Source organism: Talaromyces rugulosus, chromosome I (genome assembly GCF_013368755.1).
Source record: "Talaromyces rugulosus chromosome I, complete sequence".
NCBI classification, from domain to species: Eukaryota; Fungi; Ascomycota; class Eurotiomycetes; order Eurotiales; family Trichocomaceae; genus Talaromyces; species Talaromyces rugulosus.
This window is the reverse complement of record NC_049561.1, coordinates 1,145,719-1,173,152: the sequence shown is the minus strand read 5'-3', so window position 1 is coordinate 1,173,152 and position 27,434 is coordinate 1,145,719. Positions and strand designations below refer to the sequence as shown.

General features: G+C 46.2%; 6 protein-coding genes across 6 annotated transcripts; 3 read left to right on the top strand and 3 right to left on the bottom strand.

The window, feature by feature from the left end:
* Positions 1-1,437: 1,437 nt before the first annotated feature.
* TRUGW13939_00392 (uncharacterized protein) lies at positions 1,438-2,516 on the bottom strand (the record flags this gene model as incomplete). Its single annotated transcript, XM_035483600.1, has 4 exons — positions 1,438-1,821; positions 1,889-2,327; positions 2,389-2,406; positions 2,473-2,516. 4 exons carry the CDS (start codon positions 2,514-2,516, stop codon positions 1,438-1,440), a joined length of 885 nt encoding a protein of 294 aa, XP_035339493.1.
* Positions 2,517-3,602: 1,086 nt separating this feature from the next.
* TRUGW13939_00391 (uncharacterized protein) lies at positions 3,603-5,911 on the top strand (the record flags this gene model as incomplete). Its single annotated transcript, XM_035483599.1, has 3 exons — positions 3,603-3,747; positions 3,817-4,184; positions 4,238-5,911. 3 exons carry the CDS (start codon positions 3,603-3,605, stop codon positions 5,909-5,911), a joined length of 2,187 nt encoding a protein of 728 aa, XP_035339492.1.
* A 2,575-nt stretch (positions 5,912-8,486) lies between these two features.
* Positions 8,487-10,035, top strand: TRUGW13939_00390 (uncharacterized protein; the record flags this gene model as incomplete). Its single annotated transcript, XM_035483598.1, has 5 exons — positions 8,487-8,750; positions 8,804-8,827; positions 8,881-9,073; positions 9,138-9,515; positions 9,578-10,035. The coding sequence occupies 5 exons, from the start codon at positions 8,487-8,489 to the stop codon at positions 10,033-10,035; spliced, it is 1,317 nt and encodes a 438-aa protein (XP_035339491.1).
* A 548-nt stretch (positions 10,036-10,583) lies between these two features.
* On the bottom strand, positions 10,584-14,021 carry TRUGW13939_00389 (uncharacterized protein; the record flags this gene model as incomplete). The annotated part of the gene is made up of 1 exon (XM_035483597.1): positions 10,584-14,021. The coding sequence occupies one exon, from the start codon at positions 14,019-14,021 to the stop codon at positions 10,584-10,586; it is 3,438 nt and encodes a 1,145-aa protein (XP_035339490.1).
* A 1,033-nt stretch (positions 14,022-15,054) lies between these two features.
* TRUGW13939_00388 (uncharacterized protein) lies at positions 15,055-15,870 on the top strand (the record flags this gene model as incomplete). The annotated part of the gene is made up of 3 exons (XM_035483596.1): positions 15,055-15,151; positions 15,214-15,512; positions 15,562-15,870. 3 exons carry the CDS (start codon positions 15,055-15,057, stop codon positions 15,868-15,870), a joined length of 705 nt encoding a protein of 234 aa, XP_035339489.1.
* A 2,405-nt stretch (positions 15,871-18,275) lies between these two features.
* TRUGW13939_00387 (uncharacterized protein) lies at positions 18,276-22,378 on the bottom strand (the record flags this gene model as incomplete). The annotated part of the gene is made up of 6 exons (XM_035483595.1): positions 18,276-18,927; positions 18,987-19,663; positions 19,714-19,997; positions 20,051-20,574; positions 20,638-20,750; positions 21,470-22,378. The coding sequence occupies 6 exons, from the start codon at positions 22,376-22,378 to the stop codon at positions 18,276-18,278; spliced, it is 3,159 nt and encodes a 1,052-aa protein (XP_035339488.1).
* Positions 22,379-27,434: the final 5,056 nt, after the last annotated feature.

Sequence of the window (27,434 nt, the reverse complement as noted above, 5' to 3'; positions counted from 1 at the left end):
TAGAATAATGGTGATTCATTTCATAATGTCCTGTTGAGTTCCCCCCCCCCCCCCCCCCTTAACTTCGTACACGAATATCTATCTGCCAACACTCCAAACACACACTATTCAAATAGATCCAACATGTCGGAAAGAAATTTGAAATTCTGCAGTCAGAGTTTGCATTTAAGTTTACTGTACGTATCCGGTTACATCACTTCCCCCAGCGTGCAGGTCTTGGCTAATCAGAGACACAAAAACACTGGGTCACGATCGCCAGAAAGTCTGGCCCACCGAGAGCCATAGCGCCGTTCAACCTAATTTGTGTTTTTTTTGGGGTTACGCTGGGTAATTACTAGTTGCTCGTATATGGCTTCGTACTGTGCACTTCGTACTCGGTATTATTGTGTGCTCAGTTATACTACTACTAGTACTATTTATGTCGTTACATCAACATGATCTACGCAACGTGGTTAGCACAAGAGATAATATTATCCCGGCAGTCACACCATGTGCCTTACATAGAAGAAACGAAGTGCCATTTGTTCACGCATTAGCAAGGTGGGACTGCAGGATTTCCTTGACAACTAGCAGCAACGGGCAATAGTCTCATGCGGTCTCGTTGCAAGAGGCCAAAGTGTATTTTCTGTGTCTCTGTCTTCCTTAGCACATTACGGGGAGATAGCTATGCACGGCCGGAGCTGCTGTCGAATCGAGTCATGCCGAGAGCCATGGGTTAAAGGCCAAAAAGAGAAATCTTCCAACATCCAACGGAGAATGTAACTGGGCTGCTTGGAAGGAATTAAGATTCTCTCCCCCACCTAGACACATGCAAGTGCAAACTTAGATGGGCGATCATTAGTCGCCAGCCCATGGGATTGACTCGGCTGGCCGCTTCCGTGGCCCATAATTAGATTGTCCTATATAGCACTTGGTAAGTTCGTACACGTTTATCGAGTCACTGGTATATGTAGTTTGTGCCTGTGTATGTATGTGTATACATGTACATGTGTATACACACACTCACAATTTGTAAATGGCACATTGTAATTGCAAACGCAATTGCAATATAAAGGATTCGCATGCTTGCTCGTCATGCAGCGCAGTCCCATTAATGCGCCTGATCGACGGCGCTCTCAGAGTTTTTGTCAGCCCCGCGCAGGGTGCAACTAGCCGCAACTATTGAAAGCCGGCTCCTGCGTCCCGACTTCACGTGGGGTGGGCTGCTCTGTTCTCTTCGAGTCATTCAATAATAATAATAATAAATAAATTTAGTCTTCTTCTCCATTCACCATCTCATCTGTAAATCCCTCGTGGTGGAAGCATCGATCCGTGATCAGACCCGTTCCATGGTTGCGTTCCTCTAGTCTCCCTGCTAAATTGTCTCATTTTAAAGATCCCAACTATATCTCCTGCCCCCACTGTCCAACACCAGTTGACGTATTCAGCCACTGTTATTCATCGAGGAAGACCGCCGTCTTCCGAAAGCAGAGGCGTTCTCAAATCTGGACCCTTGTTATCATCATCTTCCTCTTCCTCCCCTGTCGTTTCCCCTGACCGGTGTCTATACAAGATATAGTGCTGCACGACAAAAACTGCATCAAAGATAATGGAAACGTTGCCCAACAGGAACTTGATCGGGTTCCCTGTTACCCCGCTCCAGTCAGCCTCGAAGCTCGAGTCTAAGACTAGTTGGCCAATCGACAGCACGCCCCCAGAGAGATCAAGTAGAATCTGTCGAATGTCCCATCCCACTGTCGATTTGCGCTTGTAGTTGAGCCATGCCTGCGGGATGTACTTGACCACGGTGACGACCACTTTGACGTAGGAAATCCCGTAGAGCTATACCATTAGCACCACCTTGAATATTTTAGAGAAGAAAAAGAAGGAGAAAAAACAAAAAACATACCACATCAATCCAAGCCCACGACGAGGCATCACTCCCCCCATCCGGACTCGCCCTCAGCACAATCAAAACCAACCCCGCAACGGCCACCAAGGACCCCCAAAACAGCCCGGCCACCGGCTTGCTTACTCGCTGGTACCGCGCAACCTTGAATCCCCAAACCGCGGGGAAAAACTGCGAGTACACGATCGCGCTCAAAACGACCGCATGCGCGGCAAACACAAAGTCATTGAACCGCACCGACGGCTCTGGCGAAACCGGGTTGCGCGCTGCATATTGCTCGCGGATCAGCGGCGAGTACAGAAATGCGCCGGCATAGATGGCGTAGCACACGAAGCCAAGCACGTTGATGGTTGGGAAGTCGATGGCCAGACCGTATGTGGAGCGGCGCCGGAAGTTGTTGATGGGCTGGGGATAGAATGAGAGCGACCAGCACAGCATACTTTTTTTTTCTTTCAGTTAGACTATGACTATGACTATATTCTGGCTTGCTCAATACTTACTAAATCCAGCCCAGCAGACTATACACAGATAGACCCAGTCAGTACAGTACGTATTGAGGTCATCGCGAGGGGATGATAACGAACCGTGATACGGCCTTGACAAAGACCTGCAGACTCTCGGACGGCATGGTGACCGCGTATTAGACTGCGAACAGCACGTCGTCTACAGCTGGTAACTGGTACAGGAAGTGTTGCTATCTACAGATGATGTTGTTGCGGTGTCGCCATCAGCTGGTGAGACCAGAGGAGAGAAGCACGCGATCCAGCTTAGTCATGCTGATAGCTAATCTTAGATAAGCGGTTTACATTTTACACTGATCAATATTCGAATAAACTTACGGTTGATATGAAATTTATTTTAAAAATGCTTCAAATATCCAGATGGTCTTTATAGATTATTGGACGAATATATTTAAAATAAGTTGCCTGTGGGGATCAAAGTATTTGCAATGTTACTGTTCACACCGCCATATTCTGCGCATCTCGGGCCGATTCGGGGTTATATGTAGTACTTATCAACACCGCGACTTGAACGGTGATTGTAGTCACGAGATGCGCGTATAATCATGCTGCATCTCCAAGTCTCTTTTACAGAATGCGTTGCTTGGAGTCTCGAATGGAGATGAGTCTGGATCTTTCAGTTGCCACATCGGGTTAGGCCGAGTCCGCCAGATCACGATACGAACTAACCCCTTACAGCTAGCGGCCCCGTTGTCCGCGACAACGCAGCCCGTCCCCGCGGGTCGCTCTTTCACTAAGCTCGAAACAGCAAACTGTTGTGTCCAGCCCAAGGATCTGTCTGTCTCTCCACCATCCTCTCTGCTTCTGTTCGCATCAATCTGTTGCTCACAACCTTCACATGGCCCTGCCCTATAACGGAACTTTCACTTTCACGTCGTACTTTAACCGACTACACTCGTTTACTGGCTAGATCTCTCTGGACCAAGTCTTGCTCCGTGTGATCACTCATCGATTCCATCGATTCCATCGTCGTCTTCAATTCACCGTACAAAAAGTGTTACTTGCTCTTGAATACATCCAATCAGTCCGATCGAAACGTACTGCAACTTTTCCATTGACGTCGCATGGTGCATTCCTCCAAGCGGGGGATCTCGCAGGATCTCCTCTGTTGAATCTAGCATTCCTCAGCTTTAACGACCTCCCACGTGGAAACTGGACGCAAACTGAGATAGGATTTAAATAATTTCGACAAGATGTCAGACACCCTCTCTCCCCCGGGGAGCAGTGTCTATGCATCTGACACGATGTACGTCGGCGACGGAACTTGGGACAGCACACGGAATACCTTTCTGCTGCCCAACTTGATGGGAGTCAACTTTGATACGATGAGATACAATGGTGTGTATTTCTCACTTCATATATATATATATATATATATATATAGTAAACACCATACTGATTTAATAGGGATGGGTAACCGCTTTCGAGATATGCCCGGCTATCACTCGATGATACTCGCACACGGTATCATCGCCACGATTGTCTTCCTCGGATTTGTGCCGGCCGCAATTCTGATTGTTCGATACTACTCCATATGGAACCGCTACTGGGCATACAAATACCACGCCTGGCTGCAGGTGCTGACGCTGCTCCTGTCGACTGTCGTGTTTATCCTGGGCTGGTTTGCTGTCGGACCCCGGCGAAGCCTGACGAATCCACATCATGGCATTGGACTTGCTATATATGTTTTGATTATATTCCAGGCCCTTTGGGGTTGGTTTTCCCACAAGGTAGAATTGGGGAAAAGACGTCACCGGTCGCCTCTAAAATTAGTGGTATGTTTGTCGTTGTGCTTAATACATAAATATATATATCTGACCGCCTCTAGATTCACCGATGGATAGGACGGGCTACAGCCATTCTAGGAATTGTCCAGATCCCTCTTGGACTGACTCTTTACGGCTCTCCAAAATCGCTTTTCATTCTATTCGCAGTTGCAGGCTTCTTCTGGCTTGCTCTGTTCTTCATCCTCTCTTATCGCTACGACGAAGGTGGAATTGACTATGGCTCTGATTACGATAGCCGAGGCAGCTACATGTCCGGACCGTCGTCTCCAGAAGAAAAACGCCACAGTGGACTTGGAAAAACAGCTGCTGCAGTAGTGGCAGGTGCCGGATTAATGAAACTTTTCAAAAGTCGTCGATCCCATGACCATGCTGAAGAGGATATCCAAAGCTCTTATATGGACGAAAAGTACTCTGACGAGGGGCACAAAACCGGATGGGGAAAGCGTCTGGTCGAAGTTGGCGCTGTTGCTGGTGCCGCGGCGTTGGCGAAATCGTTTTGGGATAGAAGACGGAAACGTGAGAGCGACAATGAAGCGGGTCGCTATCGACCGGCGCCACATGCACACAGTGATAGCATGAGTGAGGACACCATAAGTCGCGTTGAAGAAGGTCGCCCAGTTGCTGGCACGCCAGGCCCGTACCTACATCCCGGCCGACGGCAGAGCTACAGCTCCATGGATTATAGCTACTATACGCATCCCGAGCAAGACCAAGGGCATGGAGCTCGTAACGCAATCCTAGGTGCTGGAGCCTTTGCTGCAGTCAAGAACTTATTTAAACGCCGAAAAGACGACGACGAGCAGCGTCGTATAGAGGATATCAAACGTCGAGACAGAGAAGAAGAAAAAGTGGCTAGGGCGAACAGTCAGCGGAAACAAAGTGGAGATGGATTTGTCCCACGAAGACAGAAGCCATCGCAATCAGTGCTATCTAGCGAAATGACGTCCGACATAACACCGCGACCAGCCCGCCCAGACAACCGTACCCAGGAGGCCATGGTCAGTGGCGGTGTGAGGGACGATACATCGACTATTCCACCCGCCCCTCCACAACATGGACAACCCCCGGAAAGCGTTTTTGATTCAGATCTCGAATCTGCCGTCACTGGAGCCGCTGCAGGAGCCGCTGCAGGGTCGGCTAGCCGCCGTCGTAGCAGTAGCAGAAGACGACACGACGGTGTTTCCTCACCACCAGTGTCTGTCAAGGTCAAAATGCATAATGATGGCAGACACGTCACTCTCCGGAGACTGACCGAAGAAGAGGCAGCAGCCAACAGACAAGCAAAGCGGCACTCAAGGGAACGACACAGTTCTCGGAGACGCGGCAGCGCCAGCTCCCTGTCCGGCAACGAAGGGGGATCTGATCGATGGCGACGAGTCGAGGAGATGGAGCGTCGTCAGGCAGAACAAACCCAACGAGAACAAGCAGCCGCCCTCGCAGCAGAATCCGCAGCAACAGCGTCCGTGGCGCCCATCTCACCACCACCTGCTCCATTGGCCCCTCCGCCAATGTCGCATGCTGCTACGAGTCAGATGTCGGTTCCTCCCGCTCCGTCGAATATGCAGTACCCTCCTACGGCGAGTTTGACATCCCCCGGAACGTGGACGGGAACTGAAGCCAGTGCCGACTATGCCAATAACCGGAGGAGACGCAGGGCAGAACGGGCTCAGGCACGAGCGAGACAACAGGCACAGCACAGCGTCGAGTTCACCTGAGCCTTAACCCCCTAATGACCTCTTTTTCAGTCTTTTTTTCGGTCGATTTTGTGGCATGTTTATACTTTTTCCCTCTTCTCTTCAATCAGCTATGCCTTGTATGAGTTTATATCCTTTTGGTCGTTTTATGTTCTCGTCGGTAAACTCGGGAGGTTTTCTGAGGGCATGGTGCAAATAGTTTTTTTATGACGAGGGAGTTTTTTTCGTTGTATATATCGATTTACCGCGAGGGAAAATACTTGCTGTTTTGTTTATTGATGTCTAGTTCAATGTTTGGTAAATTTCGGTTCGATGAATTGATGTATTTTTAATGATTTCAGGCTAGGGCAATTGATTTAAGTATTTGGTGTTTTAACCTATTGGTACATGTACATGTATCATTGCGATGTACCCCCTCTCCTTTCCGCTGCAAAGGCGTATCATAGCAAATATAACTTTCAATAGGCAATAAGAAGATACCTTATCGTGAGACAGAGGCCGGATCAACGCCGAAAATATCCTTAAAACGTCAATATGGCCAAGGACCTATCTATCAATCGCGAGACTTCTCTTACCAGAAGCGACTGAAGGCTTTCAGACGACTGGCCCTTCTCTTTGCCAAATCCACCATGCGCCAGTTGCAGCTTTTTTCTTTGACGAGACAAGACACTGCTCTGCAACTAGTCAGCTTTGGAACAAAAAACACTACGGAGCCGAGTTCAGACCTGTTCGACTGTACCCTTCATAATGTATCGGACAATAACGACTTGAGCTGTCTGGCCGAGTCGAAGTGCTCTTCCAATCGCTTGAGATTCAATAGACGGGTTCCATTGTGGCTCTAAAAGATAGATGTGTGATGCAACTGCAAGATTTAGTCTGCTAATTGTTAATAACAATACGTTAAACAACATTATCATAGAACACTCGCCCTACTGCGCCCGTTCCTAGAGTCATTAGTAGAATATTTGCGCCACCAGGGGAAGGAAAGTCTTGTAACACTTTAATACGACCTCTCAAAGAGAGTGACCCATCAATCATTTTGTATCGTACTTCACCAGTTAGCTAGGTGACTATGAATCAAATAGGCCATACTTGCGGATTTCGTCAACCCAGTTGTCTATCAAAACTAGATGTAAATAATATCCTTTGAGTCACTACTTACGCGAAGATAGTACTACAATGAGTGTTGCTTTGGTTGGGCCAGCTGGTTCTCAGCGATGATAAAATTCTCTGCACGGTCAAGAGAACCGACAATTGTGGACAGGATGACGAGTGACTTTCCTAAACCCATTTAATCTGCAATAATACCACTTTTGGCCTCATCTTTGTTGATCTCTACGAGAACTGTCGAGGTTTCTGTACAATAGGAGTACAGTATTGTCATCCAATCCTTACTGGGTATAAATGCCTAGATGTGAACTTGCCTTCTAATAACAAAAACATAAAGATTACTATATAAAGTGTTATTTAACTATATAAATTTCTATTTATTATACTTTAATCGCTATATTGCACCAGAGTGAAGGATTGTGCTGAGTCTATACTCTTTTTCCTTAAGTCGGTTTGTGTTAGATATGTATGTTGGATATTTGCACTTTCACACTAATAATCTGAGCTAAAGTTAGCCTGGGCAGACACTGGAAGAGGAATAGCTTTACACCGGCGAAACATGTGATTTCGTTTACTCCAAGATTCGACGCCTGTCTGGCCTGCTGGATACTTGGTAGTGTAAACCTAGAGGGGGTATAGCTTTGTTCCTCCGCTTCAAGCCAGTCAAATGCACATGTCGGCGAAAACTCTAATGTATTCGCTGTTGAGAAGACGTCGCTCAGAAATGATTGCATTGTAGTAGGGTTCGAGCAGCAGAAGGTGTTTTAGGCCTTTATCAAGTTTTTATTGCTCGACTAAACAGCCCTTGAGGGCTCACCCTGCATGGTATTTTTCAGTTCAACAGCTCCAGAGGATTTTCTCGAGCCCAAGTTGTGAAATTTGCCAAGACAAATTTATAGAGGCTATCGACTAGAGAAGCCAATTAATCATTGGCCAGAAAATCAACGGGGGCCCAGCTCTATAGTAAAACACAGCCCAGCGATCCCTACTGCTTTAGAAAAAGGAAAATACAAGTGGCCAGGCGGCCTTTATTCTTATTGGCTACAGTTCAGGCTCTTCGCCTATACGTAGTTAGCTGTTTGACTTTTCCTTTTTCCAAACAAGGCTGAACAATTAGTATCCTGGCCGAGCCTGGATCCGAGCCACCAGACTATTGACAACTTAACCCTGTCAAGCTGCCGCATTCTTCCGGGCTTTGTGTAACATCTGATGTATTTGTGCCAGTGGGGAAGAATATTGCAAATACAACCCCTCCATGATACGTGTTTCTCCCCAATTAGCCCGTCAATTAGCCAACTCAGCACCCCGTATGTCTAACAACATCTAATTTTGTAGACCCCTCTTCCAATTTCCCTAGAATTCGAAGAACGACTCTCCACGAGGTGACACAGAGCCGCACCAATTGAGTTTCGTAAGCATTTTATAGTACTTACGGTTTTGATCCCTGTATTTTGAATACTAATTTACTGCAATAAAATTGCCAAAAATGGCCAGCAACGTTTACCAGCTAAAATTTGAGAGTTTGCTCGAGGAATTCAAAAAGACATTGAAGAGAAGAGAACGAGAAACTTTTAGGATTACCACATTCAAAGAGCTAGAAAATACCATTGGGGATATACAAGCTAGGCAACACTCGGAACGACGGCCACAGAACCTAAATCGCTTGAAACCTTTCTTAGAGGCAGTCAGGCAGTTTGAAAATGTGGTCAAGGTATTCTTCAGTAATGATGAAATTGTCCCTTTTATCTGGGTGAGTGATTCCGGAAATAGGAAACTGTGACATAAGAACTCATCTCTCCATAGGGGCCCATCAGGTTCTTGTTACAGGTATGGTTTCTTCGTCGCTTTAAAAGGTCTCAACTGCTGATCTCTGAGAGCAGGTAGTAAGCGCGGACACTGAGGCCTTCAGCGAACTTCTTGGCATATACGAAAGCATTGGAGAGAACCTGCCACTTCTTTTACAGTATAAGAATTACTTCAGTGCCAACCCTCAAATGGGTCGAATTATATTCCCCATATATGAGAAAATCCTCGAGTTTCACCACATTGTACTGGACTATTTTCAGCAGCCACGTCTGTATCACTTTTCTTTTTCCCGCTGTACGAATTTTTCGTCTTGCTAATGGTCATTGTACAGAATGGAAGCAGCTTTTCAAAGTCACATGGAACACGCTTAAATTTCGCTTCTATAGTATCGTTTCCGAAATAGGTCGATATAGAAGCCTCGTTGAGAGTGAGGCCAGCCCCAGTCAGATTGAAGACTTTCATGAGTCTCGGCGAACAGAAGATCGTCGATTCGAAACCGAAATGAAGGATGAAGATTTAAGACGATCCGAAGCCGTATACGAATGGCTGAGGGCAACGAATATCGACACTGATCACTATCGTTTTTCCGAGATCCGAAAAGATAACCCAGGCACTGGACAATGGCTCTTGGAAAATCCGACCTTCAAAAAGTGGTTTGACCCACAATTTCCTGCAATTCCGCCATTACTCTGGCTCAGCGGTCTACCTGGTACAGGTTGTTACTCCAACTTTCGCACTGATGTTTAAAATGGGGCGCTAACATTAGAATAGGAAAGAATGTTCTCGCCTCCCTTGTCATAGAGGAAGCCCAGAAGCTCACGCCCACTCCGTTAGTGTTGTTCTTTTACTTCAAACGCAATGACTCCGATCGGAACAATTTCCCTGCACTTGCTCGGAGCCTCCTCGCACAATTCCTCAAACAGGATAGAGGCCTGTTGCTCTATTTTTACAAAAAGTGCTATAGCAGTACCGAAACGGAACTTACTTCGCCGTCTCTGATTGAAGAGCTTTTAAACTTTGCTTTCAAAAAATGCAAAAGTGCATACATCGTCCTTGATGGCCTGGACGAGTGTGCAAGAGAAGAGCGAAGTAGAATTACACAGTGGTTCCGGAAATTAGTAGAGGATCTTCCTACCAGTGAACCTGAAAAATTGCGCTGTCTTTTGGTCAGTCAAGACGATGGCGTTGCTCGAAAGGATTTTTCTGGGATTACCAGTATCAAGTGTTGAAATATATCAACCGAAGCCTCCAATACCGGTTTTTGAAGAACACGGATACCGTGCAACCAGCGTTGCGGCAACGTTGCGTTGTTTTGCAACGCTACAAGAAATCTACACATACCTTACCATTGCAAATATTGATATGTATATTGACTTTCTATAATATATTGGTAATATAGTAACATTGCAAAATATAAATAGTTATAAATCACTTACAAATTACAAACAACCTATAAGTTATAAACTAACTACAAGTTCAAACTACTTACAAGTTACAGAAACCTGATATGTTATAAAAAATCAATATATTTATATTTCTTAATATATTATAAATTGAATTATAATCCATATAGAAATTACTTGTATTTTTGATATTCCAATTACAAATTAAGAATCTGCAGCAAGGCCAGCACCAAGGCCCACAAGACTAATATAACAGTGTACTCAGGAAGCTGCAGCAAGACCTATAGGCCTATTGGCCATAAACACTAACTTAACGTGTCCGAGAAGCCTGCAAGCCGATTACTAAGACTCCTTGTAATTCCAAGTTTTAGTTTTTAAGCACCGTCAAAAACTAGGAGACTTTGGATATGGACTTTGCCGAACCCCCGCTGGCGCAATCGTTCCCGGCCCTTGTGAATTGGGAATTCGGCCACAACCATGATGTGAATATTCTCAATATTGATGCCGGTTTTAGTTAGTAGCTGTAACATTGCACAGAGCGTCTCTCCTGTGGAAAGGACATCGTCCACAATCACCACTCGGGAGCCACTAGAAAGCATACCCGGCTGCATTTCAATTCGCTTCTCTTTAGCTATTGACTCATTGGGTATCGTGTACGAGGAGATATAAGACGAGCGCCTGACTATGGAAATTGTAGGCGGGGGAAGCTTGCCGGCATCGCGCATCAGTGTCAAAGGTACCTCAGCTTGTAAGGCCACGGGAGAGGCAAAGACGAAACCGCCAGCCTCGCAACATGCTACCGTATCGATGTTGCCCCAATCACCGCTGAACTGGTCTCTAAGTAAAGATGTGGTTAATCTCAGCCCATCCGGCTGCTGAGAAATACCGAGCACATGGCGGAACTCGATGTCTACACGTGGAAAGTTAGGTACCCGGCGCACCATACTATCTAGTTTCTGCAAATCCTCGTGGAAAAATGGAAGCAGGCAGTTTGAAGCGAACAATTCTGCCGCCCTAGTTCCGGTCTCCTCGTTTTCGAAGATGAAACTAGGGTGATAATTTAATCGAGTTTTATTCGGCCTGGTTTCGGTGTTTCCACTGTCGTTATCTTCGTTATTATTACCAGCGTGGCGACTTCGCCGTGTCTGCTCACTTGTTTGAACGTAAACATCGACGAGCCTTCTGTCAGGGTACAGATGAGAAAAGACGGCGACTGGCGCCTCGTCCCTCATTCCCGTGATCAGTAAAACATCCACATCCGTGTTATTATTCACCACGTTCAAAAATTGCTGTTCCGGGAGACGAGGTTGTTGCCGCACTTTTTCCTGGAAGAACTTGGTCAACGCTGGCCGATGTTGCTCCTTGTAGGTACGGTTCCAAAGCAGGCTTTTGATATCAGCACCGGTAGCCACCGCGTATTCTCGTTTGATCGCATCACTAATGCTGATTACACACGCCGTGATGGTTTTTTGGGTATATCCAATGAATTCGGAAGCCCATATCTCAGCACAATAATCTTTACCAGCGCCGCTTTCACCCGTGACGAGAACAATGAGCTTTAATCTCGGAATCGGGCAGGCGTAAGCCAGAACGTTTTGTGGGTCTAGGTTTTGTTTGAGAGTGGCGAGTCGCTGCCAGTTTGGTCCAAAAGCCTTTGTTGATAGCACGATATCTCTAGGATCCGGCCCAAGATCAGCGCCGTAAGCTCCACTACTCACAGACATCAAGTTCTCCGCAACATTATAGACCCACTGCACAGCACATGGCGCGATATCAGTTTGTTCGCGAGGCCAGACACTAGTGATCACACAGGCAAAATCCCATTCCCGGCAACCAAATGCGGTGTCTTTCGGCGCAACATCGCCAATAGCCCCGCCACCTTGGAGTAGATGGAGATAACAAAGTTGTGTAGGGCGTGTTTCAATTGCTGTTACAAGGATATCAGCGACTTCTGCTTTTCCGACATGTTTCAAAAAAATACATCGCTTGAAAGAGGAGGTTTTGCCACCGCCGTGTCCTCCGCCATGCATGGTGGACATGTACATTTCAGTATCGAACAGCTCCACACCATTCACGAACCTGGGGTCTCCTGCCTGCTCCAAATATGCAAGAGCGGGCGTGGTGATAGCTGTGGTTGGCGCAAAGTCACACTTGCTCTGGTGAGATTCGAGCGTCGTCACACTAAGACGCAGCTTTCCGGCATCCCAGTAAAGATATGCGTCTGCAGAGCAGTTGCGCGGAAGCTGGCTAGCGAGAAGCTTGTCAAAATCACCGAGTTTGAGCTGGGCATCGACATGATCGCTCAGCGAGACCACATAACTTTGGCACAAATAGGTTGGAGCGGCGAACCCTTCAAAAGTTACGCTGATCACGATGCCGAAATTGGTTCCAGCGCCTTTAATTGCCCATAGGATATCAGATTCGTTTTCCGGGCGAATGGCGTCAGCCGGCTGGAGTTGATCAGGAACGAGCCCAACGCAGAGGACCTTACTGGAGGTGCTGACTATCACGGCACCTACGATGGCGTCGCAGGTGAGACCGTATAATCTTGATAGGTGTCCCAGGCCCCCTTGTAGCCACAGCCCTGCACCTACGCTTGGACGAGAGCCCAAAGGTACTGTCACGCCAGCCGCCATGGTCTCCCTCACAATATCTCCTGTTTTACAACCAGCTTCGGCGACTACCAAGTGACTTGATTGCTCCTGTCCCTCTTCTCTTGCCAGCACATGCACACGGTCAAAGGAGCCCATATCAACCGAGACAACGTGCGGCCATAAACAATGTCCACTATGGCCCCCACCGAGGACGGTTAAACTGACGTTGTGTCCTCGAGCCCATCGAACGCATTTTTGGACTTGTGCAATCTCAGTCGGTCTCAAAACTGAGGCAGCACAGTGAAGGCGAGCCTCCCAGTTCTTGACTATTCTGTCGTCCCTCGTCAACGGCACATGCGCCATTATCTCTCCCAACCTGTCCGCCTTTTGAGTAAAAGCCACCATGATGTTGGGTGAGCCGAAGAATAGATGATCTGGGTCGAATTCCTTTTTATATCCTAATTTGCGACACACTGCACGCCACTTGGCTTGAATATCTTTATCCATAATTGCGTCTTGCATGACGAATCCTGCCAAGAAGGAAGCAAAAGAGTCCAGTTCTCCGTCGCGATTTGCCACACGAACTTCTCCGTTAGGAAATGAAGCTACCCGATGGCACACCATGCTTCCAAGTTGAATGGGTCTGTCACGGTGGAAGACTACCACTATGCCGTGACGTGGCTGCTCGACAAGCATATTCAGGGCTCGTTGAATGAATCTATGTTCTGGTTTCAAGCCATACATGCTGTGACAAAATAGTATGATGTCGTATCTTTCATCATTCCGACCACTTTCTATGTCGTCGCCCCCACTGAATGGAATTTTATGAATATCAGGCAAGTTCGTTAGACAGGGTAGCGGAGAATCTGTCTCAGAACGAAGCCATTCGTCCAGTTTTGTAGCAAATAATATATTAGGCTCAAACGCCGTATATTTTCTAACGATCCGCCTCAAATGTTTTGGAAGATATCCAATCACACTCTTCGGACCAGGTCCAATCTCCAAAACTGAGATGCTGGCACGCAATTTGAAGAAAGATGTTAGTAGCTGACATAATTGAGGGATGACGAAGTTTTGGTACGTCATCCATCCCGAGTCTTGCAACAAGATATTGAAACCGGCGCTGTACTGTGTATTAGACAATGTGCGCTTCGCGGAGAATCCGGTTTCCTGGACTTCTTGTCTGAGGGCTCGCTTCAGTGAGTCGAGGCTGTTCATTTTATTTGAGTACCCGCTTTGTAAGTGTTAAAGATGACGCCGAGTTTTGGTGCAGGCCGAAATAGCAGAGTCTGAAGCAGACAGAAACTAACGATAATGTCACGAGGTGCTGCTATTGAGTGCAACAGAAACGTCTGTGTAGGCGCATTTTGATGGGGTCGGGTGCTTAATTCAATCCATCTTTGAAGGTCTGGACTCCTGCTATGCGAACGCCCGCTTGCCGCTCGTACGATAAATCTGTGATCAAACAAGGCGTCAATCCTACTGGGAAGCCGGACGATTTAGCAAGTCAGACAGCTGCTACACTTATCTTGTTGGGTGACGTGCATCTTTAGTTATTATGTATACTGACTTTTTCAGTATGCTGCAGTACTAGGGGCCATTAGATGAGTTCGACTAACCCTTTTTAAGTCTAGTCCATCTTCCTGAGCTGCCTATACCCTTGCAACTATTTAAATTTGTAGGCATGTTACACAACATTGCCACGTCAAAAATGCATCGTTCTGTATATATGATATACTGCAGCCGGGGTGGATAACGAGGCAACAAATCACAAACCCTAAAATACGAAGCACTTAATATACATCTCTCATTAGCTCATATTCAAAATTATATGCTTTGAAATGTATCAATATATATCCCGATAATGATTCGTCAGGAAAAACGAGGCAACAAATCGCAACGCATTCTAAACAACTCACGTAATATGCAACCCTTATCAGCTCATATTTCGGGGTAACTGCTTTGACCGATCATAACTCACTAAAACTTGAATCTAAATCATCCCGGTTCCCAAAAAGCAAAGAAAGAAAACAAGTGTGCAAGAGAGAAGAACCTGCGCGGGTTTCCCTGTTTATCCATTTTACTGCTCCTAGATAACGTATTTACCGTCTCATTTTACCCACTAGTATCTAGTAGAGTCAGATTCCATCATACCATCAAATTCAAAGCCAACCTTGAGAGTTACGGACAATCCATACTAGCAATGGAAAACTTCCACACAGATTTTTGTGTGACCCATATTGGAGACCACATGAAAATTGTAGCCTCAGACAAGCCGATCGTTAATGAAACAATTACCGACCTTGATAAGAGCAATCCTACGGGAGTCGCTGATGAGGGTAACCCAAGTATGTATACAACACCACACGTCTATAATTCAGTCGGTCGCTAATAAGACTTTATGACAAAGGCCTTAATGGCGACGCAGACTTATCCGGCGACTCAGACTTATCCCGAGAGGCCAGAATGGCGATTAGTATACGAAACATCCTAGAAGACGTAGGGGAAGATCCTTCTCGGGAGGGTTTACTCAAAACCCCCCAACGATATGCTAAAGCGATGCTCTTTTTCACCAAGGGGTACGGAGAAAACATATATGATGTTGCGAAAAAAGCCATCTTCGAAGCGGATCATAACGAAATCGTTTTGGTCCGGGACATCGAAATCTTCAGTATATGTGAGCATCATTTGCTCCCATTCTGGGGCAAGGTATAGACCCTAGTACCAAACCAGCCCATGGTTTAACGATGAAAAACAGGTCCATATTGCGTACATCCCTAATGGTAGGATACTAGGCTTGTCCAAGCTGGCTCGAATTGCAGAGATCTACGCACGAAGACTACAAGTTCAAGAGCGTCTCACACAGCAGATATCTCAAGCCATCGAAGAAATTTTACATCCGCAGGGAGTGATAGTTGTGATGGAGTTGGTCCATATGTGCGTGATGACCAGGGGGGTTCAAAAAACTAACAGTGTTACAATCACGAGCTGTAAGACTGGTGTTTTTAAAACCGATAAGGCAGCTGAAGAGCAGTTTGAATTCCTCTTAAAGATGAAGCATACTTGATAAACATCCCACAATTGAGAAAATACAATTTATCATTTCGGAATACGTTTAGGAAGACTTTGGAAGCTAGTGGCTATAGGGCATATTCTCAAGTCGAAAGTAACATATTCAAAATAAAATTATCAGCAAAATTTGGAAAAGAATACTTAAATCATGCTGAAGCGTTCCGTAATGAACCTAATCGTTTATAGACCGGCCCTCGACGTGGAGGCTTTTCTCCTTCCAATTCTGCTATATCTCAGTACAGACACATAGATTTGAATTCGCACTATATCATCCTACAGTAATCTAGATGGGATATCCCTTCGAGACCCTCCCCTAGTAAATCGCCGATTATACATATCGCCGGTAATGCGGAGATCGCATGGATGGTTCATGACTAGATCATGCAGCACAACTAAGGACTGCTTATATTATAAAAGAGGAGTCCAACTCGCCGGGAAATCATGTTCATCATCTATGGACAGTACAACAAATAGATCTTATCTAGACCTAATAAAATAGAACTTTAAATCTTAATATAATCTCAACAGTACCAATACATGGCGATGTTAAGCATCCGGAATCATGTGCTGTGTAAAACAAGATTAATATCAATCTGAATAAAAATAGTCGTCATCCCCGGTAAAACCTGAATACCATGAGTTGTAATTACTGGCCCCCGACCTCTTGCCCCAATCTGGTTTATTCCGTTTCATGATGTCCCTACATGAAGCACATGCTAACTTGCCACAGCCGGGGCATTTGAAAGCGAACTTTCGGGTACAAACCGAGCAGTGACTGCAAACGATGCGACCATCAATCTGATTCCACCAACGTTGATGGAGGCATATATCTTTGGTACGAGGATTTTGGTTGCTGCTGGTCTGTGATGCTTTGCACGAGTCCTCTCTGTTGCGCCTTTCTTTGTCGGCTTGTTCTTTTTCGCGTGCCTTCATTTCTTCTTTCATTCTGTTGCGACGGATTTCCTCCATCTTTCTTCTCTCCTGTTCTTCTCTGAATTTCTCCATTCTAATATCAGTCTCAATCGAGCGTATGCTTTCTCTGGTAGATTGAATGGCATATTCATTGCTCTGAACACGATATTTTTGTCGTTTGATGGTGGCCTCTTTAATTCTGCACGCCGCGGTCTTCTCAATTCGTTCAAGGTCTCGTCTTGTTTTCTGCTCTTCTGTTTCAAGAAAAGAACCGAGGTATCCCCACCATGACATTTTCCCAGCTTGTTCCCTTACTATGTTCTCTATTTCTCTTTGCAAATCGAGAACTTCTCTGTCTAATGAACTCAAACGTTTCCTCTCATTATGCAACTCATTCTCCTGCCTTGATAATTGGCTCTTGAGTTGTTGCAGTTTCTGTTGCATATCATATCGTCGTGTCTCTTTCTCGCTTGCCTTAGGTGTATCCGTCGTTGATCGTTTTGCTTGAGGTGACGTCGTATGATGGAAGTTGGCCGTAGCATATTGAACGTCGTACTCTCTGCGTTTGGTAGGATCGCTAACGGTTGAGTATGCCTCTTGGAGCTACTATGGTGTTAGGTAATGATAGGTTACAACAGAAAAGAATATGCTTGCTAGCTGAAAGTCAGATGTAGCAGTAGCGCTAGGGTTCTTATCAGGGTGCCGGAGCCTTGCCAGACGCCTATAACTTGCTGTAATAGAGGCAGAATCCGCTGTTTGCGGGATTTCAAGGATTTTGTAATAATCGTGACAAAGCGTCGATCCCGACATCATTCCATCGGTGGAGCCTGGTGCGGGGATAGTACGTACTAACTTGACGGGAACCAGAGCTTTAATTTTTTGGCTCCGTTTATACTCCACGTGACCCACTTAGGGCAAATCAATCAGGTTGTACGATTGTTTTGCTTCTTGGATTCAACGATAATTATTCTACTATACTCAACACTTAATCGTACGAATTGGTCGATGTTTTGCGGAGAGAAATCATGAATGTTTTGAATGTGATTTCGTTGTCGTTCTCATGATTTAATTTCAGACTTTCATTCAGATTTTGCTTCAGATCCCACCCCATTGCCAGCACCAAATCTCGATCCTTTTCAACTATGCCTTTTTGCATTTCCGACTCCACGCGTGATTGCTGCTAATCGCTGTATTCATTTACCACCACGTCGAGAGGGACATTGGGAAGAGTGATGCCATCAAGATAGAACAGCAAATCTCCGCCTCCTGACTATCTGATATACATCGCCTCAAATTACAGCATCATTCTTTCTCCCGAAAACCCCGAACTCGACTACATACTGTAGTGGTACACCACTGCATTGGACCCTCGGAAAGGTGGTTTCCCCGGCCTCCGGGAATCTTATGGTTCTCGGAGAGGCTCTGGATTTCTTTTTATGTATGTACGCAGCAGAGAATAGTCAAAGAAGTAGCCGAGTGCACTACCAACTACCCAGTCCCACCAAAATTAGACAAATCCGTCTCGACAAGGGACATAATGTTAACATTCCCGGTAAACCAATTCTCCAAGGAAAACGAGTCTCCTCCAAGCCATGACCCGATGTTATCACTTGCCCCGTTGGGAGCATTACTGCTACTATAGTCTTCGGCGGTAGTTTCTGTCGCCATGTTTTGGTCCCCGATATTCAGAAAGCCAGCGGCGTTCGGAAATCCGAGGGCGCTAAGATATGGCTCAAAGTCATCTGTAGCGAATGGCGGAGGCTGTTGTTGTTGTTGCTGTTGAAGGGGTGCGAATTTTGGTGTACTGAAGTCTGATAGAGTTTCGTCGTTGGCATGTTTAACAGAAGGCTGCTGTTGTTGGAATGCGTCTTGCGATTGATGACCTGGATCTAGATGAGTATGTTGTTGTTGTTGCTGGTACATCTCCTGGTGGTTTATTTTTGTCTTAATGTATAGCTCCGCCACGCGGTGGAAGACTTGACAGAGACGCCAGAGTTTTTCGGCGGCTTCGACGGTTCCGCCCGGCGACTGGAGAGACGATACAAAATCTCCGAGGCATTTGAGGTCTTCGAGGTTGGCAGTGGCAATTGCGTGGCAGAATAAGACCATGAATGGGGTAAAAGGACAATTGATCAAGACCCTAAAAATCAATATTAGTTGATAGCCAGAGGAAGCAGGAGAAGGAAAAAAGTGATTTACCAAGAAATATATCCATGCCAGATATGACTGTTACTATTCTTATATCGTTCGGAATTGCGTTGATGTGCCCTCAACGCCGCTCGCGCTGTTTCAATGCACCCATTGCTGAAGATAATCGAACTATCCAACGGACCCGGCGGCACGGCCCTGTACGCAAGCGTCGAAAGACCGTAGTACATAATTTCCGACGACGACGCGGCTGCTTCATAGTAAACTGGATTGTACGCGCGCGACGGATCAATCTGCGCAACATCTTGATACCACAGCTGCATATCGGCAACTAATTGTTTGGCCCTCTGAGTGCGATCTGCAGCGGGTCCGGAAAGTGCGCGAGGAGAGTAGAGTTCTTCGTATATGCGGCCCTGAAAATAGCCAATTTTGACCCAGTGGTGGTACATGCTGTCCCACATGCTCATTTTGGAATCGGCAGATGGCTCGGGGAGAGGGAGGGTAATGTCAAAATCTTGCAGAATCGACGAATGTCCAAGGCGCAGCGAGAGGCATTTGTCCAAGATATAGGTGAACCAAAACATCCGATTTCTGAGCTTCAGGTCCAAGGGGTTATCGCCCGCTGTTCCTACAGTTCGATGGTATCCAAGCGTTTGGCAAAGACGAGCAGCCGTCGAGGTGAGCGCCCAGCATAGTGAAGGCTGTGATATGTCTATCGCGTACGATGCCTAGGCCAACAGTTAGACAGAGAAGAATAACACGGAAGAAGATCACCAACCCCAATAAGAAGTGCCTGCAGGTTCTCACTGGTAGCCGCCGTGAAGATATTGAACCGACTGAGAGCGTACTCTAGATTTGTTCGGCATATGCTCACGTTTTCGGAAGCTTCGGGGAATTCCTTGCCTTGCAGAAAAGCCAGGCCTTTGAAGAGATGATAAAGCCCGCCATTTACTAGGGCAAAGGTGGCAACAGAGTAGTCCTCCGTGGCAAAGTATACTTTTTTGCACAGTTCATTGAATTGCTCGAAATCGATAAAGGGAAGATCCAAGAAATTCTGCGTTTCTAAAAGCAGGCATCAATATGCATGTTATCTTATCGTGCCGTTTCTGGCTTACCTTTGCAAATACGCAACATTCCAACAACAGATTCCATAGCCGGCATCTTGACCGATGAGATATCCACCGTCGAAGCGTCGCCATGCTGGGGGGCAGCAAATCGATAATCCTGATTAACAGACCCAGAATGCTGCTTTTCAATCAAATTCCGAAGCGCCACAAGAGCATCCTGCATCTCCGGGTTCGGGCCAAACCCAGTGTCACTATTCATGGCATTCTCAATGACTCGGCTTGCGTGTACTGAGTGTGCTCTTAACGATGAATCTCCTTCGAACGCGGCATTCGGTTTTGTGTCACGCCTTGCCCGGGATAATGAAGTTGACGACGCTGCTGCCGACGATATTGAGGGATGAGTCGAGGGAGGAGGGATTAATTGCGCCTTTGACGGCGACGACGATGACTGCAATGACATGCTAGGAGTTGCCAGCATCCTGGCAGGAATTGCAGCCGAAAGCGAGGTGAGATTCTCCAGCAGAGTTTCTATATGGGCCAATCGGCCTTCGATGGCCTCTATTTTCTTCTCACTATGCAAATAAGGATTAACAAACAGAAGCATAAACACACATGGAAAATAAGCTGCTCCATACTATTGATCAGATATCAGAATGCGCTGACGCTGTTCCTTAGGACGACTAGCAGTGCGGCACACTATACTTGACGCCCTGCAATTCGAGCAGGGCGATCTCTTGTCACATTTTATCTGAATAAAATCAGCATGATAGTAAACTCCCAATATGGAAGTCATGCAATACCTTTCTGTTCCGACAATTGTCGCACTGGTTCGTTCCGGTTAGGGTATAGATTTGTTAACGAGCAGGTCGGATGGTGCTTACTGCCCGCCACGTTGGGGTATTCTCGTCCCTCCCGGTTTCGTCAACATCTCGCTGCATGTCTCATATAGAGTTTTATATATGCAGGTTGATTATTTGCAGGAGAATGTATGTGCAGTGCAGAAACAGTGATTGATCTGGCCTGTTGCAGTCTTGGGAGTGACGCACCGGAGTCCGCGGAAGCCGCATGTGGGCCCTCGGCTGTCTTTTGATTCGTCTAATCTAACACTTGCATACTATGTATACTACGCATACTGTTTTGCTATGAAGTATATATTGCGTTGATTTATTATATTAACTGGCAGAAAGCAAGAAAATTCAAACGTCGCTTGCTGTCAGCTCATAATACATGGACAAATTTGGACTCCACAGAAGAGAAAACGCCAAATCGCTGAAAGCAGAATTAATGATGGAGAAACGTCCGATCAAAATTGAATAAAGAAAAGGAGTGGTGGTTGTCGTTGTGAAAGTAAAGTGAGGGAAGGAGTGTTTTATAATGGCGGATGAAAAGACAATCTAGGTGAACAAGACTGTGGCAGTCTTATAGGGATGCGAGAAGCATCCCGCCAACAGAAAGTAAGCAAATAACCGCGGATGATAAAGACGGGCTCATCCCCAATCGGCTACCCGCTGAGGAGCCGTTTTTGGTGGCATCTTGAGTTCCGACGTTAACAGTCGCGTTGACAAAGCCGGGTCCGCAGTTGACGTTGATGATTTCTGCGGCCGAGAGGTAGGTGTTGACCAGAGGGTTGCCCTTGACTATGGCTGATTGCTGAAACACCTGCATGGTCGCTTGTGTGCATTGGTTGCAAGTTGGTCGACTACCACCGGGGAGAGAGTTGCCTAGTGGTAAAAGGTAAAGATAGAAGTTGGCGACGTTGGAGGAATTGGTAGCCGCCTCGGTGAAGCAGTATTTCTCGGTAGACGGATCTTTGAGACAGGCCGCCTTTGCGATAGGGCCGTATGAAACCATGCTGTCGTATGCCTGGACCACAGCCGGGTTTCCTAGCTGGTAGTCCGAGCCACAGTTTTTGTTATCGGTGAGGTTCGAGGCCATGTTCGTCATGAAGGTCGAGCACTCGGTGATGTTGGCCGAGCACGAAGTATCGAGAAGGGGATCGAGAGTGCTTGGAGAGCCCATGGCTTTGAAGAAGGAGTTGGAGTTCTCGAGAAGGGGCGCGATTGCGTGACATGATTGATACGTGGTATCGTTGAGAAAGGTATGAAAAAAGTCCGGGCAGCTCGTCTCCGTGAAGTTGTTCCCGAGCGTGTCAAAGGCGGTTGGGAACGAGCTGGACCGCTTCACGAGTGGTTGTCCTTCTGCGTCTACGTCTGCTGTAGACGGTGTGATGTGCTCGTTCACCTCGGGTGAGTCGGATAACTCCTCTGATATCTCGGTAGGCGAACTGCGCCCGCTGGTAATTAAGAATAAGATTAATGTCAGATGCAATGCGACTCCGGCCAGTCCGCGTCTGATCCCAATAGGTGATGGCGGCATGGTTGTGCGAGAAGGAGAGCACCGGAAAACAACAGATTAACAAAGAGTAGTAGTCGTATTATGTATATTATATTAGGCGCGAGTAGGTGGTTGGTGAACGAGTGTGGTTCGTCAAAGACGATTCAAGTAAATGAAAGGAGAGTGTCGCTATACGTTAGCATGCCCTCTTTCTATGGCCGAGCGCTGAACATTTAGAATGGTCGACAGGAAAGACTCCGGTGTTGTCAACGATGTACGGAGTAGCCGATACGATCCGAGGGCTCAACAGTGTATATCAGTGATTCGTCTTGCGATCCCCGGATCGCATCCTCAACAGCGCGAGGGTCAGTCCGGGAGTGCCGCAGCGCGCAGACAAAGAGTTTTATACGACATGGCCGGGGACCAGACCGCAAGAGGGGAACTGCACAGCCCAGGCCGGTCTGGGCCAGGTACATCCGGTTTTTCTTTCCCTCCCGGTAGAACAGGCTTTCTTCATCATGGTCTAGTGGGAAGCCAAGGCCACAAACCAGGGCAGAAAAGACAAAAAAGTGGGCTCGGTAGACGCAAAACCGGAGCCAAGACCCAAGGGCTTGCAGGGTTGCAGGGCTAGCCAGCAGCGCTTGTCTATTTGCAGACAAGTCTCTCTTGGCTTTTGTGGAAAGACGATTCCACGAGGCGTTGTAGACAATGGATCCGTTGCAGACCGAGGAGAAAAATGATGGTAATTCCATGGTGGCACATCGGCTTCCTGAAACGTGGACAAAGGCGCATTCAACCTGGCACAGCAGGTGAGACAGAGGACAAGGGCCGTTGAGACAGACAGGAATAGTAACTAACTGTTAAATTAGGACTATCATTGCCTAATAATGACGCGTCAGTCAGCCTATCAGCAGCAACATACGAAGTAAATATGGACCACGGTTGTGCGTGGTTTTAGACTTGAAATTCGTAGCCTTTCCATGTTACAAACATGAAAAGGTTTAGACTGGACAAACACACGATACCAGTTAAGGCAACGCAACGCTTTGGTTGGACAAGACAAAGCGGCAATAAACGGGAAGTCACGTGGATAAGATATACGAACGAACAGATACGATAGCAAGTATATCTTACCCAAGACAGATGATTACAGGAATAAGATATATCCTATATCGTCTACTCGGACGAAATATACGATATATAATACGTATATGGAACCCTGGAGCCAGGGTATATGGGGACCAGTGTCCTAGACGTTTCAGGGGGTTTTGACACGCCTTATAAAAAGGATCTTAATGTACTGAGGAAGCTTCAATGTTGTAGTGAGGCCACTTTTATGGATCGACCAATCCTATAAGAGGATCACGAGGTCCAGGGTCTTAAGTCCCCCGTGAGTTGGAAGTCTTTCTTTTTTCCCTGACTCTGACTCTCTCACTCTTTTACTCTCTTATTTTCTTATTTTCTTACTCTCTAGCTCTCTATCATTATCTCTCTTACTTTTTTTCTCTTACTCTTTAGTTCTCTATTATTGCTTCTCTCTCTCTCTCTCACTCTCTCACTCTCTCGCTTTCTGTTATTATCTCTCACTTTTTTTTCTCTCATTCTCCCTCTCTCACTCTCTAGCTCTCTGTCATTGCCTCTCTCGCTCGCCCTGTCACCCTCTCTCTCTGCCAAAATGGTTGTGGCGAACATCTACGAAGCAGTAAGAGTCCTCTAGAAAGTTTTCTCTTCCTACATTCGATCTAACTCAATCAGCAGGGTGCCAACGAGCACCGTGTCGGCCCTCCCCCGCCCCCGTCCAGCCACCGATGGTGGCAACAACGCTCGCAATCGGAGGCGACGCCGCGCTGCGGCCGTTGTCCCGCCTGCGCCCGCCGATCCCGCTCCGCCTGTCGACCCCGCTCCGCCCTGCCTGCCGCCCTCGCTCCGCCGTTTGCGCGTCGAGCCCGCCCCTGTCCCTGGGGCTTGAAAAAAAATAAAATAATAACTAATTTGTGTCTGTTTATGCGGGGAGTTTTTTTTATTAAATAAAAATAAATTATAATAAAATAAATAAACTAAGATGTGGGTGCACTTCTTGCACATGTGCACACAAGTAGTCTAGTAATCAACTGGTAGGATAATATTATTCGATCCCGTTTGGGGACTCTGCGACACCACGTTTGACTTTTATACAAAGTCACCCGCAGACATTGCGCAAAAGGTGTAAAAGGTGCATAACGTGATAAGCGGGGTTGCGTATCAAATGACATATTTGCAGACGTCTCCAAATTTCGACACGTCTGCATTTTCGACACCACTCTCCAAAAAACGACATCTGTATCTAAAACAACGTCCGTATTTGGGTTATGAAACCGTATCAAATATTAGACGTAGTTTATTTTACTACCTTTTGCCTTATAGTAATACGTGTTAAATTACGAAAGACGTCGTGATATAATAGATACTGATATGCATTTATAAAACGTAGTACATATTTGTTGCATCTATTTCTTTGGTCACGTCTTCTCGCACAACGTCTCCTTTACCATATAACGTCTATTCTCTGGTCACTTTTCCAAACCATGCAACGTCTCCTCGATCGCACAACGCCTCGTGTGTCCTACGGAAATCTTCCGAATACACGCATCATGATGCCGGTGAACCCGACTTCCTTCACCGACGCCTATAGGGCAGGCTGTCTGAGACCAGGGCGGCCATTATCAGGAGACCATTGACAACATCCAGGAGGATTTCTTTGATGAAAATTTGCACCGCCTGCACCGCCGGGCGTAGATGCAGGGCGCACGATACAGGGATCCTTGTAGATGAGAGTGACCAAGACAAAGAATCAGTACCAGGAAGTCAAGACCAGTGAAGTAGAGTGAGTCACGCGCCTCTAATCCCTGAATCAGGACTGACAACGCCCTGCAGCTGATTGACCCACTACATATGTAAGAGGGACTCATGTTCTGCTTCCAGTCATTCAAGATTTATTAATAAGGGCAGTCTCACCCTCAATTTATCTTCTCCGCCATCGTCTGTCCTGCTGAAAATCTTAGCTCTTCATGATCTCTATCACTCTTGACACTTATCTTCTCAAAATTGTTACACTCCATATCACTCAACAACTTGTTTTAGCGTTTCAAAACGTTGTCTACTGCTCGATTTCATTAGATGTTTTCAAACATATCGAGACTTGGCCATACCTTGTTAGTCGCATGAGCGTGTCCCAAAGGCATGATGGCAGATATGCCAGTGATCACTCCGTTGCATGTATTCGACCAATTTCAGTTGCAGCAACTGCCAATCGGGTGGCAACGACAAGCTGTGGGGATCCAGGACCACAAACCAGGCCGTATCATGCTGTCAACAGCAGATAAATTGATATTGCATGTGAGATGGGGCGTGTGGATTTCGTTATGTGAGTCGCTGCCTTTTTTTGGTACGGGAGCTACATATCCATTCGTTTCTGGTCTGGAGAACATACAACATTCGTCAAGTACGGTCGGACATCTTGACGACTGGAACACCCAAATCAGTTGCTCTTTCAGAGCGATGAGTTTCTCACGTCGGTTGTTCTGTCAGTGGTTGTTCTGCAAGCAGTTGTCTTGTCAGGGTGGTTGCCCGTTTAGTTGGAAAACAACGTCTCCATCCGGGAGATACAGGCACTTCTCGCAAAAGAAATTATGCTCCCCAACGAAAACCCTCTGTTTCGACTTAACATGGGCGAGGGAAAGTCGTCTGTCATAATTCCCATCGTTTCGACAATGTTGGAAAACGCAGTCTTTTCAGGGCTGTTGTCTTAAAGCCCTTCGTGAAACAAATGATTCGCACACTTCATCATACACTTGGACATTCAAATGACGTTGGTCGTGGAATACGTACTCTAACTGCGGTAAACGAGCCCCACGCCTTCTGGCTCGCGATCCATGTTTCTTCTCAATCAGCATGTTTCGCTCGATGCCCGTGCTGGTTTACCCAACACTAGCAATAAACCCGACAGTCATACGAACGAAGACAGCGAATCTCCAACAGCTTACGCACTCTGCATCGGGGAAATTTGAATAACGGAAACCAAGCATCGGCAGCCTAAGAAACTCCCAGACACATCGATATGCTGATATTACTGAGACGCTCTGTGTCTTGAGCATCTGTGGAAGTCTTTCAGCTTCCGTAGAGGATGTTGTGCCTCTGTGGAGAGTATTCAGCGCCTGTAGAGGACTTTTTATGGCTGTGAGGCGGTTAGGACATGTTTATCCAGAATGTGAGGACCATTTCAGCCAGCTGAAGACAGAGACTTGGGGACATTGGTTTTATCAACAGCGGATAAATCAACAACTTCTGCATCATCTTCCAGGTTACGTATAGGTAGACCCAGTAGTCGGTCTTTTGTCTCGCTAGGGAGAATTCGCTGAACCAAAAGAAAACACAAAGAGGAGATGCCTCCAACTGGTGGAGGAATATGCCTTCGATCCTACCCATTATCTCCTTTCGATAGAAAATGCAATCATTCATCGACAGTGTTGTTGTGGATTGGCCATCTCTAATAGAATTATAATAAATTAGTAAATTATAGCTACTTAAGGATGATAAGTGCTAAAAAACTGTAGACAGAATATACTCTAGATAGTGAATAGAATATAGAATCAATAATAAACAGGTCTATACTTACTTAAATCGAAAACTTATCTTCTAACACCATTTCGTCGCGATTTTGAATTTCTAAGATCAAAACAGAACAATTATACATCGCGCGGGAAAAAAACCCTATGTAGAATAACTAGTATAACCATTAGATAATATTAAGCTCGAAGGTATATCTGTTAGACTGGTACTACAACGTTCGATTTTCTTTTTCACTTTTTCGAAATGACTTTAATTTTTCAGTGTTCCAAGCGCAATCTCAGCCGGAGTTTATTTTATATGATACCATATATAGATGATTGATAATGTTATGCTAATAAATGTTTAATCTTAGTGTTATAGTATTTTTTTCGCCTATCGCTGCGAAATCGTGCATTTAATTTATAAAATAGCTCAGTTAGTTTACACATTTAGATTAAATAATCAATATATATTAATGTATCTAAATATTAATCTCTTTATTTACTAGATA